We start from the raw sequence: 16,555 nt of genomic DNA, 5'->3' as shown, positions 1-16,555 counted from the left end.
TAATACTCATTGTATTACACAGTTTTTAACTTTGACAATGATTTTTGAGGCTTGACAAAATTGGAAAGGAAAACACAGCTGTCGTTGCCAAATGTTTATCACCATACATATTGCACAACAAAGCACCAGCAGTACCAAAGTAATCATAGCGGTAAGGAAGAGGAAACCACTTTGCCAACAATAAAACCGCTGATGAGGTTAATCGTAAATGACAGTACAGTCATAATTCATTTATCACTGTTAATTGGTTCCAGACCTGAATTTCCGCAAAAGAAACATTTCTTCTTTTTAATCTTACAAACCCCGTTTCCATATGAGTTGGGAAATTGTGTTAGATGTACATATAAACGGAATACACTGATTTGAAAATCCTTTTCAACCCATTTTCAATTGAATGCACTACAAAGACAAGATATTTGATGTTCAAACTCATAAACTTTATTTTTTTTTTGCAAATAATAATTTACTTAGAATTTCATGGCTGCCACACATGCCAAGTAGTTGGGAAAGGGCATCTTCACCACTGTGTTATATCACCTTTTCTTTTAACAACACGCATACACATTTGGGAACTGAGGAAACTAATTGTTGAAGCTTTGAAAGTGGAATTATTTCCCATTCTTGTTTTATGTAGACCTTCAGTCGTTCAACAGTCCGTGGTATCCGTTATCGTATTTTATGGTTCATAATGCGCCACACATTTTTGATGGGAGACAAGTCTGAACTGCAGACGGGCCAGGAAAGTACCCACAGTCTTTTTTTTACAAAGCCACGCTGTTGTAACACGTGCTGAATGTGGCTTTGCATTGTCTTGCTGAAATAAGCAGTGGCGTCCATGAAAAAGACAGCGCTTAGATGGCAGCATATGTTGTTCCAAAACCTGTATGTACCTTTCAGCATTAATGGTGCCTTTACAGATGTGTAAGTTACCCATGCCTTGGGCACTAATGCCCCCCCTACCATCACAGATGCTGGCTTTTGAACTTTGCGTCGATAACAGTCTGGATGGTTCGCTTCCCCTTTGGTCCGGATGACACGATGTCGAATATTTCCAAAAACAATTTGAAATGTAGACTCGTCAGACCACAGAACACTTTTCCACTTTGCATCAGTCCATCTTAGATGATCTCGGGCCCAGAGAAGCCGGCGGTGTTTCTGGATGTTGTTGATAAATGGCTTTCGCTTTGCATAGTAGAGCTTTAACTTGCACTTACAGATGTAGCGATAAACCGTATTTAGTGACAGCGTTATGATCCGCTGCCCGGACCATAGTTTATTTACGTTCTCTTGTGCTTTCAGCACCTTTTGAGTTTGTGTGTCTCAGTTGCCATGACGGCAAATTACATTCACCCGCCTCTGGTTAGTGTTCGGGACGCACACTTGTTGCCCGGGCACTAATCAGAGGGCTATTTAGTCCTTGGCCTGGCCTCACTTAGTCTGGCTTCCTAGTTTGTTTTTATTCAACAGATGACTACTTTTATTTCCTGCTCTGTACCTGCTAGCTTCCACGCTAGGCTCTTTTTGCCTTCTAGCTCCCACGCTAGCTCCTTTTGGTTTTGCCTTAAGTGCTATGATCACATTTTTCTTTGTTACCCTCTGATTTATTTCAAAATAAATCATTTGTTCCTACCTGCACGCTGTGTCTGAAGCCTGATCTGCATTCCTGGGAGAACATACCCTGCATAAGATGCGACCCATGGATGCACTTATAAGTGAGTAGCAATATTTTGTTGTTGATCCGGGATGAGAAAGGGAGCCAGTGCAGTGATTGAAGGATGGGGGTGATATGCTCGTGTTTACAGGCTGTCATCACAACCCTGTTCTGGATGCATTGTAGCTTCTGGATGGTCTTGCCAGGTATCCCGACGAAGAGCCTGTTACAGTAGTCCAGCCTTGAGGGAATAAAGGCATGGACCCATTGATCTGTTGCTGGTAGGGTAAAGTGGAACAGAGTCTTGAAATGTTGAGGAGGTAGTGAAATTAGGTTTTGCAGAGATGTTTTATGAGGTCCTTGAAAGTCAGGTGGGAGTCAAACCAAACTCCCTGGTTTGTTGCTGAGGTGGAGAGAAGAATGACCTGTCCATCAAAGGTAAATTGTGATATGGGTGAGGACTGAACCTGATGAGGGGTACCATTGAGCAGTACTTCCGTTTTATTGCTGTTCAGCTGAATGGAGTTCCTGTTCATCCATGGTTTGATTTCCTTAAGGCAGAAGTTGAGGGATGACAGGGCAGTGGAGGGGTTTGGGGCTGTTTTAATGTAAAGTTGTGTGTCATCAGCGTAACAATGAAAGGACAGTCTTTGTTTGCTGATGACATGACCAAAGGGAAGCAGGTAGATGGTAAAAATGATGGGGGCAAGGACTGAACCCGGAGGAACACCACTGGTGACATGGATGGGGGCTGGACTTGCATCCTCCAAGCAAGACATGTTCAGTTCGATTTGAAAAATAACATTCAAACTATTTCAATGTGTGGTTTGTCAGTCTCACTGTGTTATGCACTGTAGATGCTAGAGGAAGATGGTGTGGTCCACAGTGTCAAGAGACGATGTCAGGTTCAGGAGGATAAGGAGTGAAGGTGATCCTGAGTGAGCAGTCGTCTGTCTCGGTGCTATGGGCTGAACGAAATTCTTGATACATGTTATGTGTAAGATGGTCCTGGAGCTGTGTGGCAACTGTTTTCTCGACTATCTTGGATAGAAAGAGAAGGTTTGAAATAGGTTTGTAGTTTGCAAGACTGTCCGGTTCTAGGGAGGGCTTTTTCTGGAGGGAACAAATGACAGCTGCTTTAAGAGCAGGTGGAACATTAGCGGTTTGAAGCTAACGGTTAACAACCTGAGTGATGATTGGGCTGAGGGTATAGATGTGTGATTTAAGCAAAGTGGATGGGAAGAGGGCTAAACAGCAGGTGGTCAGCCTCATTCCTCTTATGGTTTTCTCAATGTGGCTCTGCTGGATATCGGAGAAGTAAGAGAGGGGTCACACACCAAGCGAGAGAAAGAGAGAAGGAGCTGGGCAACAGAGAGAAAATGTTGTTGAATTTAGATCTAAAAAAGTCCAAGAAGTTGTTGCATCGCTCATCTGTAGCTTCATTCAATGAGAGTGATTGTGGCTTCAGGTTATTTATAGTGGAGAAGAGCCTCTTAGAATTGCCAGTGTTCTGATTGATGAGATTGGAGTAGAATGTCGACCGATCATCTTTCAGGGCCTGGCAAAAGCCTTTTTAATTGCTCACGGAAGGCAAAGTTGTAAATGGTGAGTCCAGTGTGTTTGAGTTGACATTCTAGTGCACGGCTGGCCAAATAAAGGGAACTACAAAAAATTTCAATATTGGCTTTATTTTAAAAGACAACCCTTCTACACAATAAACATATGTTTCCTATTGCACTCAAATAACAATTTTAAAAGGTTAAAAAATGTTGTTTCCAGAAAGTAACCAGTCTTGCCTAAAATGCATTGATATATGACGGCTCTTTCGATAAGTTAAAATTTAAACAGTATAACTAACGGTCTGGAATTATACAGCGGTTAATCATTGTCCCATTTATATTTACTGTTACATCCCTAAGTCCAGGGTTTCCCACACATTCATTTATATGTGGCGGCCCGCCAAAAAAGAATTACAGCCGCCACAAATAAAAAAAAATTAAAATAATAATAATATTTTTTTTTTTAAATGGGACTCTGTCTGTGAATGGAGCTTGTAGTTACATATTATATAAATATTATATAAATTTGTAAATAAATATGTACATAAAGTGTTGTAATTATATTCCAACTCTGCGTTGTTCATGGCCGCTGCCACCAACCCACCACCCCCACCACCCTGCCGCCCGACCACACCACCACAAATAGATGCCTGACCTGTGGGAAACACTGCTAAGTCACATTAATTGTTATTTATTTTAAACATAATGTATTGTCAGAATGTTTCGAACTTTTGTTTGCATTCTATTGGAGAAGATTTGACATAATATGGATGTAGCTTACCCTCCCACCAATGACATCATGGAGTTGTTGTTGAGACAACAAACATGTTGAGAATGTTTTAACAGGGCCACTGTTAGTATGGCCGAGCAGTACACTCCATAGTTAGACATAGACAAAGCAACCATGGCAGCAAAACAAGACAAGTACAGCAATGCCAGATTTCACTGAGCCAACTGCAACACGCTCTGAGCTCCATTACGGACTAATGAGCAAAGTTAGAGTTTCTTCACTATAAGAAACAAAAGATGTGGATCAGCCTCCTAATTGAATCAGCCCATAACATCCCCAACAGGGTACCGGTAGGCCAGGCGGCTCCATGTGATAGTTTTTTCAGATTTTTAGTTCCTTAGGTCACACCTGCGAAAGGCAACACTAATTTCTCATTGTCAAGGGTGAGTGTTGAAAAAACACCAAGCTCCGACAAAACACTTGACTCAACAGCATCCCTGCTGCTGGGGTGCTAATTAAAGATGGACATGGACCAACAGACAGTGAGTGTCAGAGTCTCACAGTAAACAGTAAGTATGACTAAACATTTGGATTTCTAATTAAACACCAAAAGTACAACAAAATTAGGAATGTAAAAAAATGGTTTTATCAGTAGAAAACTAAATTTAGAAGAATTAGGCTACCACCTTAAGCAGTAGTTTCATTGTTTGAGCTCCACAAAGGACAAAGATCCCACTCTTGACTTATGCTCAAGCTGCTGCTGAGTGGCAAGCACAACTTGTCAACCCACAGGATCAGGTCTGCTTCACTGAACCTTGTCAAAGAGCAACCAGCCACTCATCCCAACAGTTAAAGGGTAGAAGCCATGAGCGTAAGAATAAGACAGAAGAAGTAAGTGCAGAGAGAAAAGCTGCCTGGAAAGCAAAGACCACACAAAGGAAGTCGCTAACACAAACTGCTGCTGTGGTTTAAAGCTTGAAAGATGGTAGATGGAAGGAAAGAGCCAGAGAGACCAGGAAAAATCATAACAATAGCTAAAAATACCAGACAGGGGCATGGCCAGCCAGAGCAGAACAGGCCAATGCAGTGCATAATAAGACTCCCTCAGAGAGAAACTTCTTTTAACACCCTTGTTCCCATTCTGGCTGAAAGTAAGGACAGAAGAAGAAACATCATGGAATGGGTATATAGTGTAGATGTTCTCAATCATCCAGGTCATTGTTTTCTTAGGGTATTCAATCGATCGCAACTGGACTGTTTGGTTTGTCTTGGATGTCATGAAATGTCCTTGAGAGGGGGCCTCCATCCGCTGACCCACCCCATCTACTACCAGCTACAGCTCTCCTCGCACATTCTTCAGCTATTTTCCCACTTCCGTGTTGAATTGCAGCAAGCTCAGCAGAACTTAAAACAGGTTGTTGTTGTAATTTAGAGGTGGGTCTGCATACAGGCCAACTGACTAAAAATGGAAGAAACAATATTAGTATTCAGTAGAGTGTATACCTCTGTCAAGGCCAAATATGGTGCTTTATGTCGGCCGTGTTCTGTAATGTTAGAAGTAACAATCAAACACATATCTGAATAATCACTCTAGATCTGTGATTAATCAAGATTAATCACAAGTTATTATTTGCTTGCATGCATAAAATCTGCTTAAGAAAATAACCCTATATTTGTATACAAATGCAATTGTGAAGTCGGAATTTTCATATTCATAATTATGTTTTGGATGTTTTACTGAACTGCAAGTCATTGATTTGCTCAAAAATGTGGTGACAGTAAGCATAGTAGATTAAGTGCACATTTTTTGTTTTTCTTGTCCTAAATATAAATATTCTGTCACGTTTGGAACGCATTTTGGATGCCCGTGTTGAGTCACCCCCAAATGCACGGGGACCAGGACAAGCAGGGATTGCAGGTAGGAGCTTGGTTTAATATACAAAAAGGAAAAACACTGGTACAAAAACTGGCAAAAGAAAAGTGCATGCCTTCGCACGGGAAGCTAACGCTAACAAGCATCGAGTTCAAAGAGTCCAAGAAGCGCGTGCCGAGCGCACAGAAGCTAAGGCGAAACTTAGCACAGATACAAAGAAGTAGATAATCCAACGTGATTGTTGCATGGAGCAAACAACGAACCTAGACCGTACAAAAGGAGGAGGCAGGCTTAAATACAGAAACAATAATCAGAACACAGGTGCGCCTAACAATCAAGAGCAGGTGGGACAAATGAAAAACCATGGAAACAAGATAAAACAAGAAGTGCAAAACTCAGAACAGGAAGAGTCGAAAAATAATCTGAAAACACACAAAAGGACTCAAGAACAAAAACTATGTATGATCCGGGAGGCGGATCATACATAGATGCACTTAAGATGTCACTTTAGGGTTTTACTACTTATGTATAAAATACTACACGGTCTAGCTCCATCCTATCTTGCCGATTGTATTGTACCATATGTCCCGGCAAGAAATCTGCGTTCAAAAGACTCTGGTTTATTAGTGAGTCCTAAAGCCCAAAAAAAGTCTGCGGGCATTCCAGTACTCTGGAATGCCCTCCCGGTAACAGTTCGAGATGCTACCTCAGTAGAAGCATTTAAGTCTCACCTTAAAACTCATTCGTATACTCTAGTCTTTAAATAGACCTCCTTTTTAGACCAGTTGATCTGCCGCTTCTTTTCTTTTTCTCCTCTGTCCCCCCCTCCCTTGTGAAGGGGGTCCGGTCTGATGACCATTGATGAAGTACTGGCTGTCCAGAGTCGAGACCCAGGATGGACCGCTCGTCGGGACCCAGGATGGACCGCTCGCCTGTGTATCGGTTGGGGACATCTCTACGCTGCTGATCCGCCTCCGCTTGGGATGGTTTTCTGTGGACGGGACTCTCGCTGCTGTCTTGGATCCGCTCTGAACTGAACTCTCGCGGCTGTGTTGGAGCCACTATGGATTGAATTTTCACAGTATCATGTTAGACCCGCTCGACATCCATTGCTTTTGGTCCCCTAAAGGGGTGGGGGGTGGGGGGTGGGGGGGTTGCCCACATTTGAGGTCCTCTCCAAGGTTTCTCATAGTCATCATTGTCACTGGCGTCCCACTGGGTGTGAGTTTTCCTTGCCCTTATGTGGGTTCTTCCGAGGATGTCGTAGTCGTAATAGTTTGTACAGTCCTTTGAGACATTTGTGGTTTAGGGCTATATAAATAAACATTGATTGATTGATTTATATTCCCTGCTTAACTTGATTGAATATAAATAAACATATTTCTTTAACAGGAGTCTGTCCTGCTTATTTTAAAACTGAATAAATTCAGTGTTCAGCTTAATAATGGAGCAGGTGTCCAACTTTCATTACTATCAAAACTACTACTGTGACAAAAAGAGAGGTGAGATATTTGATATTTGACCCACTGCATTTCGACGCGGGTCAAAACAAACAATGTGATGTATCATCATTCATTTATGGTAACGCAATATTTTCATTAATGAAATGCGTTAACGCATTAACATTGACAGCGCTAATATATGTATATACACACTATATATAATGTAGTAACAGACACGTTAATAACAATATGTAATATGTACAGTATTTAGTGTACTTTGGTCATTTTAAGCATTACCGGGACTTTTTTCCTGTGCGCATTTATTTCAGTGCACATTGCAACATACTCCCTGCTTCTCATAGCAACCGGCGCACCGGGTCGCAAAGCACACTGTCCATTTTGAGAAAAAGAAAGGATTTTAAGTGTGCCTTTAAGTCAGAAAAATATGGTAGTTTGAAACACATCTAGAGTGCAATACCAACAACATCAGTAGTTTTATAAAATCATTCAATAATATTGTACAGCATTTATCTTGGGGACCAGACTAATTATTCTTCCATCTGCTCCTTTCTGATCATAGAAATGTATAAGAAACAAAAAAACAACTAAAAAAAACAATGAAAGTGTCAATTGTACATGGCTTGTAAATATGCATTTTCATGAAAGGAATAAAATAAATGATGATGATGATGATGATGATGATGATGATGATGGGGTTGCTTCTCTGTCCATTGTTAAACAGTTTGCTTATTATTCGCTTATTATAATAAGCGGCTTGTTTTTATAGAGCTGGTTGCTTGCTTCTCTCATGACATCTGACAACATTGGCTCCGTCGTGTAACAATAGGATCCGGGAAAATTGCTGTTTATTCTCTACACAGACGTATTTGACTGACAAACCGCACAGGTCGGTGTTGACAACAAGTGATATGTATGTGTGTGTACCAAAGTTAATGCTCGACCGTCCACTTTATTGAGTAAGAAATAGAAAGAACAAATTGATACATCTCAAACACAGCACCTGCAGATTCTCAACAGTTTTATGGATAAATGTTCAATGTTTAGACATTTGTGACTGCATGCGCAAAGGATTTCTACAGCGTGTGTGATGGGGACTGACATTGTTGTGGTTGGACTGACTTACCGGGTAGTTTTGTTAACGGTTTGTTTCTCTGATTTGGTCATCCACTTGTTTTCCTTCACACTAACTTTGTCAGTTTCGAAGGTTGAAGGCAAGGATTGTGTTAATCACTGAGCGGCGCTCAAATGCGCATGTCAACCGTCGAATCAAAACTTAAACGTAAACGAAGCAGGAACAACATGTAGCAATATATTAGCCCTTTAATGCTCCACGGCACAACCTTGTTACAAAAAATACTTCAAACGATGGGGAAAATGCTCAGAATTCAAAATGTGCTTCCAATTTAAAGCATAACAAAAAGCTGAGAGACAAGTTGTATCTCAAATTAGACATGAGTTAAGGCACGAGTTAAGTTGTAGTACCACTGTACCCTAAAGTGTATCCGAGTTTAAGTTTTATAGTACGGTCTACAGTATTAGCTCCAGTATTACGCTGTACGCAGATTGTATAAAGAGGGATTTACTCTTATCTAAAATCTCTAACAGTAAGCAGGAGTGGGTGGGTTGGGTGTTCATGAACCACTGAACCACAATGAAGCAAGGCTCAGCTGGAACTCCTGTGGCTCCATCCAAAAATGTTAACGCCTAGAGAGCCCCTCTCATCTCTTACTTATGCAAACATAGTGGATAAAACAGCAACCACCGACTGGCTGTTGTGAACCGAGAGGGTCCCCAGCAGGCACGACATCATGCTGGTGTCCACTTAAAAAAAAATCCCACAGTTAGCAGAAGCAACTTTTAGACTCAGCACTTTCCATTTTCCGTTTGACTAAGAGTGCATTATGTCTGTTTATCTTTAAGAGGGACACCACCAGGTCCTCTAGGAACCCGCCCATGGTCATTTTGGTTGAGCTGGAATTAAGGAAACCTAAACAAAGTCCAGACGGTCTCAGGTGTAAAAAAAAAAATAAATAAAAAATGGGGCAAGTAGATGAAGCAAAGTAACAGGATTAAAGGTTGCTGGAGTAGCCGCTAGCCACCAACAGCTACTTGCGTCAGGTTTAGTCCATTGCACCAGATTGGAGTGGGGGAATTTGTAGAAAACTGGGAAGACTGAATTTTCTTGCATTATTTGAAGTTTTTATTTACAAACTACTAAAATGCAATAATCCGCCACAGATCCCTATTATGGACCATAAAAAACTATTAGGGAAGTAATGACTAATAGTACTCAGGGTTTTTCCTGGCTCAAATTGAGGCAGAGGTGGTACAATCCTGACCATGCGCCGGAATTTGTACGCAAAAATGTTTTATTTTTTTTCAATTGACAGTAATATTCTGTAAAGAACACCGTAAAATGTATTGTCATTTTTATCAATTAGTTTGCTTTAAAATCATAGGTCAAGCAGATATTTAAGTATTTATTTTTATTTAGACAAACACATTTTGGAAAGTATGATAACATGCTGTAATATTTGTTGCAATAATGGATACTATTAAAGTTTAAAAGGCATGCAATTTCAAGCAGTACAGATTTTTTTATGTCAAAATTTAAAAAATCCATTACATTTAGTAAGAAAGTATTAAATACTTTATTGACACATATCATTTTTCGGTATTTGAGGGCCAGATAAAATGATGTTGCGGGCCAGATCTGATTTGACACAAGTGGCCTAAAAGCTTGGATAAGAGAATGGTGGGCTCATATCTTGTGTGGTGGGGCCACTTTTGCTTGAGACACTCAGATGATTTTGAAGCAGCCTTCAAGCGCTCTGTGGACAAAAATTTCCACATGTCACCACCATGAATTATTACATTTTAACTACCTGTTACTTAATTTCGCTGCTCTGTTTCATCTGGACTCTTGACTTTACTCCTCACGAGATTGCTTTTCAAAGTATAGGCTGATTTTGCCTGTTCCGTCATGAAACTCTACCTAATCCTATGCAAATTTCTAATAAATTTTTCAATCAATCGATCCATTATAATTAGCAGGGGTGTGGGAAAAATCGGTTCGAATACAAATCGAATCGAATACGTTGTGCGAATCAGAATCGATTCTTCTTTTTTTGTTGTTGTTATCAATACAACAAACCACTAAAATACCATAACAATGCAATCCAATTCCAAAACCAAACCTGACCCAGCAACACTCAGAACTGCAATAAACAGAGCAATTGAGAGAAGACACAAACACGACACAGAACAAACCAAAAGTAGTGAAACAAAAATGAATATTATCAACAACAGTATCAATATTAGTTATAATTTCAGCATAGCAGTGATTAAAAATCCCTCATTTACATTATCATTAGACATTTATATATATATATATATATATATATATATATATATATATATATATATATATATATATAAAAAAGAACAATAGTGTCACAGTGGCTTACACTTGCATCGCATCTCATAAGCTTGACAACCCTTTTTTCACAAAGATAAAATAACTCATATTTTTGGTTCGTTTAATAGTTGAAACAAATTTACATTATTGCAATCAGTTGATAAAACATTGTCAGTTACAAATACAAAAGCTTTTTTAAAAAAATATACTACTCTGCTAGCATGTCAGCAGACTGGGGTAGATCCTGCTGGAACCTTATGTACTGAATGTATACAGAATCCTTTTGAATCGGAAAAATATTGTATTTGAATCGAGAATCGCGTTGAATCGGAAAAAAATCGATATAGTATCAAATCGTGACCCCAAGAATCGATATTGAATCGAATCGTGGGACACCCAAAGATTCACAGCCCTAATAATTAGTCATAAAAGGTTGGAAACAAAGCTACCACTACTACCTGTGCTCACTCACCAGTGACAAAATGTTCACAGCACAGTCTGGAGTGTTCTGTAGGAGTCCAGCGATCCCTCCGTATCATGCTCTGTATTACAGAAATCCACTTTTTACGGCGGTCAACGTTATGTACCAAGTAGCGGGAAACAACACGATTCGATCTGTTTCTTCTTCGGTAGATGCTTCAGGTCTTTCCGGTGCACTGCCGTCGATATAGTGCCTCTATAGTGGTGCAACGCTGCAACTGCAGTTAAAATATGTAGCTGCCGCAGAGGGACATCAATCACTGTATCAACACAGCCATAGCTTTAAGCTGTGTTGAGTGGTATCAATCGTTCTGGTTGGGAGCGGCACAATTTTGAACGCAGGAAAAACACTGGTACTGATGATAGACCACAGTAAAACTTCCGATGGTTAGTATTAGATCAAATTTTATTTTGCTTTATCGCTTAATATTTGGTTCAAAATTATGTTTAATACAATCAAGGCAGCCAAAAACATGAGGGTTTTTTTACCGGATTACTGACAGTCTTATTAATTATTCCCAGACATAGAAAATACTATATTATCAAGGTTGCCAATCATGTTTTTAGTCGGACATAAACATAGTATTATTATCTACATCTCTATGGTTTCAAATGTGGCATTATTGTCAAAGTGTGCATCATTTCTCCACACAAGACTGCGCGACCTAACTACATTAAATAAAACCGTGTATGACATTTATTGCACCCTTCTGTTTCAAAGACATCTTTCGACTACGTCCCTGACATTCATGTCGAGTCGTTACTTCATCTTTTTTTCTTTCTGAAGCAGAAGAGCTTGTCAAGCACGTCTGGACAGGATCCTGCTTCTTCCCCATCTGCTGACAGGTTTATCCCGTGGGAAAGCACACAAGCAAAGTGGTGCAAAGGAAGGAGAAGAAAATGAAGGTGAGAAAGAGGGGTAAAACTGCGGTATAGGACTGGCTTGGGCGTCAGAAGGGACTCCGCCAAAGCCAAGACCACACTCTGGGGTTTCCCTTGCATTACTACAGTGGGGGTAATTCTGTCTTATGAGGTAGTAAAAGTTCAACAGCTCATTTTTCCCATAACATATATGATACAATGACAATCATCCCATGGTGCTAATAAGCTCTAAGTGGCCAGGGTAATCAAAAGCATGAAGTGGAATGGGTTTGGAATTTTGTAAATGACAGTGAGGGGAGTAGTGGAGCGAGTCCAGATAACAAAGACAGGAAGCGAAGACAGACACTTAGCAAAAACACTCGAGTTGGTACACAAGAGCACAAAAGACAAGACAAACAGTTCTAGACAAACCATGTGGCTGAGGTTCATGGAGAGTCGTTTCAATAGGAATGAGACTCATAAGTGCTAGTCCAACCTAATCATTCCACAATTACATCTGCAGCCAATCACATGCCTGAATAAAAAGTCAGTGGGCCAGGAAGGAAGCAATAAGTATTGGTCGGGTTGATGGTCCGTTTATATGACAATGATCAAGTTGTAAAAGAACATCTTCCCTTGTTAGAACATTTTGATATACAGAATTGGGGATGCTCAATAAAACAATTCAAGCCGATACCGATAACTTCCTGCTTCTCAAGACCGATACTAATGGCCCATTTCAATCTAATATTTTTTTAAATTTAGATTTACCTGTAGTTTGTGCACACCTGGAGGTAAGAAAGACTTAAAGAAAGGTGGTGTTGACACTCTGTACCTGTAGAAATGTCCTAATCAACTAGGGGTGTAACGGTACGTGTATTTGTATTGAACTGTTTCAGTACGGGGGTTTTGGTTCGGAGGTGTACCGAACGACACTGACATATAAGTAGCGCACCGCACGTTGTGTAAACAGTGCACACCGAGGGACCATGAATTGATTTACGTGGACCCCGACTTAAACAAGTTGAAAAAATTATACGGGTGTTACCATTTAGTGGTCAATTGTACGGAATATGTACTGTACTGTGCAATTTACTAATAAAAGTTTCAATCAATCACAAAAACAACAACACACGGCATGCTAGCAACGACTGGGCTATGATATGATAGACTGACCACACCTGACACCTGACCACACCTCCTCTATGAGTTTTTTTTTTTTTTTTTTTTTCCCCCTTTGCCTCAGCCTGCACCCCCTCTCCAGGGCCCAGGCTAAGACCGATTTTTTAATTTTATTTTAATCTTCTATTTTTTTCTCCCATTCCCCAAATGTGTTAAATAAATAATCAAAAAATGTATATTAAGTTTTTTTCCGAAAATGAACCGAACCGTGACATCTGAACCGAGGTACATACCGAACCGACATTTTTCTGTACCGTTACACCCCTATAATCAATTATGATATCACTACTACGGTACTACGGCTAACATCACACGTCCATAAATAAGTAATAAAGTGTATGACCTTATTTCCATACATTTGTGAACGCAAGAATGTGGCAATCACGTCGTATTTTGCTGGCAAACACGTCCGAAAAATATTGTCGGCTCGGAAGTGCAAACTGTGGCAGACCAACAGGGAGCGGTGCCGTCAAAAATAGTAAAGAGCTGATTGTTCAGCGCCATAATTACCATGGCAGATCGCTGTGGCCTTCAGATAGATTTTGACAGGCTCTTTTTACTTTTTGGACACAGCAGCGGTGAGAACGGGTCAAGGACTTTCTTTGCGGCGGGCTTTGGGCAGCTTCTGGGCGGCACAGATGTCTTAATGGGCTTCGGAGCTACTGTCGTAGCGACACTGACATATCTGTTGAGTTTCATGTGTTAAAAAGCTAGGTATGTCCTTGTGGAGAGTTTTCTAGCCGCTTGGTGCGGGTGTCACACAGGATGCCATCCTGTGAAGGATTAAAGAAGTCCCGCACGATCTTCGTTATGTTTGTGTATACTAAAAGCTGCTGTGAGTTTAGAACTGAATTTTACCAACTCCAACGACGTAGGACCACTGCATTTTTTCATCCTAACCCTCTTACAGCACAGTATGGGTGTGGGTAATCTCGCCTCATTGCAGCATTTTTTAAAACTGATTACCAAATATATTTGTTTGTTATCGGATTGATATGTGACGTCATGATGTTTAATATCAGCCTGATAATTATCAAGCATCTCCATACACAACGCAATGTTTAAGTAGATGCTAAAATGACTGAAAATACTGTGGCCTAGTGGTTAGAGTGTCCACCCTGAGATAGGTAGGTTGGGAGTTCAAACCCCGGCCGAGTCATACCAAAGACTATAAAAAAAATGGGACCCATTACCTCCCTGCTTGGCACTCAGCATCAAGGATTGGAATTGGGGTTTAAATCATCATAAATGATTCCCGGGCACGGCACCACTGCTGCCCACTGCTCCCCTCACTTCCCAGAGGGTGATCAAGGGGATGGGTCAAATGCACAGGACAAATTTCACCACACCTAGTGTGTGTGTGTGACAATCATTGGTACTTTAACTTTACTTTAAAATACAATACTGCTTTTCGTATTAAAAAAAAAATGCTGCTTTGTCTGACAATATACGGGTTTAAAATTGTACCTTTTTGCAATGTTATTCTGCCAGATGCAAAAGCGATGAAATGCTTAGTGTCTGCCAATACATACTGTATGATTATTGGATGCAGTGAGCTGCCCCATGTGACGACTAATATCAATTAGCAAATATTCATCAATCGATTATTTCCCAAGATAGACATAGGATGGACGTACACATATAAAATAGAGCTTGGTCGATAAAACATTATCAATGTGTGTATCGCGATAGACATGTAATCAATATCAATATAAAATGCGTTCAATAAAATTTTCGATAGATGTATATTTTTTGGTTGGAATAAACCGGAAAGAATGAAACATGGTTGGTTGCATATACCAAGCCACTTGATATTTGGTAACCTAGCAAAACAGGAAGGGACCCGCCTAACAACCAATCGCATCACAGTATTAGCTATCAAGTTTGGTTGCACCATGTTGCTGTTAATACAATGCCCGGAGTGAGATTTTTTTTAATGAGTGCTGCAGAGAGTGAATAAATTGTCGAACAGGAAAAATCACCTCGATATTTTTTTTAAATGGACTGTTGCCGCACTAATATTTTCTTTTCACCCCACGTCCATTCTCTATTTGGATGTATGGAAACAACAGGTAGAAACTAAAGGGCAGAACTATATAACTAAAATAAATAGCAAAATGGAACAAATGTGCTACTCCAAAATAATAATTTGGTCGAATAATATTTCCATAATAATAATAATTAATTTTTATACATAAACAACAATAACAGACCAAATAAATGTTACATCGACCACGTTAACCTCCTGGCAGTAAACCGGCAAAATACTGTTCTTTTCAGGTTTCTCCATATTAAAATTTGCACACTTTGCACTATTTTGTTAAACATTTCTTACATACTCATTATTTTCGCACCTTAATTTAAAGAGATTACTATAAGTGTTTTCCATGGTTGTGTTGACATTTCATTTTCTTTCTGCTTTGATAGTTGAGGGGATTATTATCAGTGGAAGATTACATTTGAAATAAAAATGTTAACATTTAATGTATTAATTTCCTGTTCCACTATTGTTGTTTTGGTTGTGAAATACTGTACTTCTACATGCCTATGACAAACAGAGTGTTTCACTTCCTTTTTAATTGTGCACGGAAACGGTCAATATCGAAAATGTCACTGCAAGATCCATTTCAGCCTTCAAAATCCATTAAACAGTCTGTTTCCAGTTAAAAAATGTGCTCTGAAGACACCCCCTTTGTCTGTGTCAACTGTACATAGAATGTATCCTTGGACCATATGACAGGGATATGGGAACCTCCGTGTTCGCCCTTCTTTCCCGGCTAAAGTGGATTTGAATAAATCCCTCAAGTGCTCCGTGAATGCTACACATGCTGCTCACTTCTCTAGTTATGAATGTATGGGGGTATCTTATTTTCTTAATCATACATATTTTAATGGGACACACAAACTGTTTTGCAGGCTAACATCTCCTGATAACTGGGAATGAACAAAGTCATGATCCTCAGGTCTCAAAGGAAAGGCCTTGCAGACTGAGAAATTAGTTGTAAAGTGACACCCGACCACACAGCTTTGCTGACTTACCCCTTTGACTCCTTTCAGATCTCCTTTCAGCAGGCTGTCCAAAGGGAAGGTGATGATGTTGTTCATGTTTTGGAACTGGAGAAGGGAGAGAGGCAGAATTTTAAAAAAAAATAGCTGAAAGTAGCAAATGTTTTTTTTCTTTTTAGTTTAATACCTCACTGCAAATCTAGTGGTATTTCAATTTAGGAGTACCTTACCTTACGAGTATTTTGAGATTTAAGCTGTCTCTCTGCTTTTTGTTATGCTTTAAATTGCGAGCATATCTCGATATCTCGCATTTTCACTGTCGGTTTAAATAG

General features: G+C 39.9%; 1 protein-coding gene across 4 annotated transcripts in view; it reads right to left on the bottom strand.

Moving 5' to 3' along the window:
* The window catches only part of asap2a (ArfGAP with SH3 domain, ankyrin repeat and PH domain 2a), a 116,731-nt gene that overhangs the window by 38,118 nt on the left and 62,058 nt on the right, over window positions 1-16,555 (bottom strand). For all 4 annotated transcript variants that reach the window (XR_009806207.1, XM_061895871.1, XM_061895873.1 and 1 more), the window contains exon 4: window positions 16,257-16,331. Coding sequence is in view for 3 of the 4 variants with exons in the window: in XM_061895871.1 (XP_061751855.1) it covers window positions 16,257-16,331 (75 nt within the window). In the remaining variant the exon portion in view is untranslated. The remainder of the gene's footprint in view (window positions 1-16,256; window positions 16,332-16,555) is intronic.

Source organism: Nerophis ophidion, linkage group LG03 (genome assembly GCF_033978795.1).
Source record: "Nerophis ophidion isolate RoL-2023_Sa linkage group LG03, RoL_Noph_v1.0, whole genome shotgun sequence".
NCBI classification, from domain to species: Eukaryota; Metazoa; Chordata; class Actinopteri; order Syngnathiformes; family Syngnathidae; genus Nerophis; species Nerophis ophidion.
This window is presented reverse-complemented; position numbering and strand designations above follow the sequence as displayed.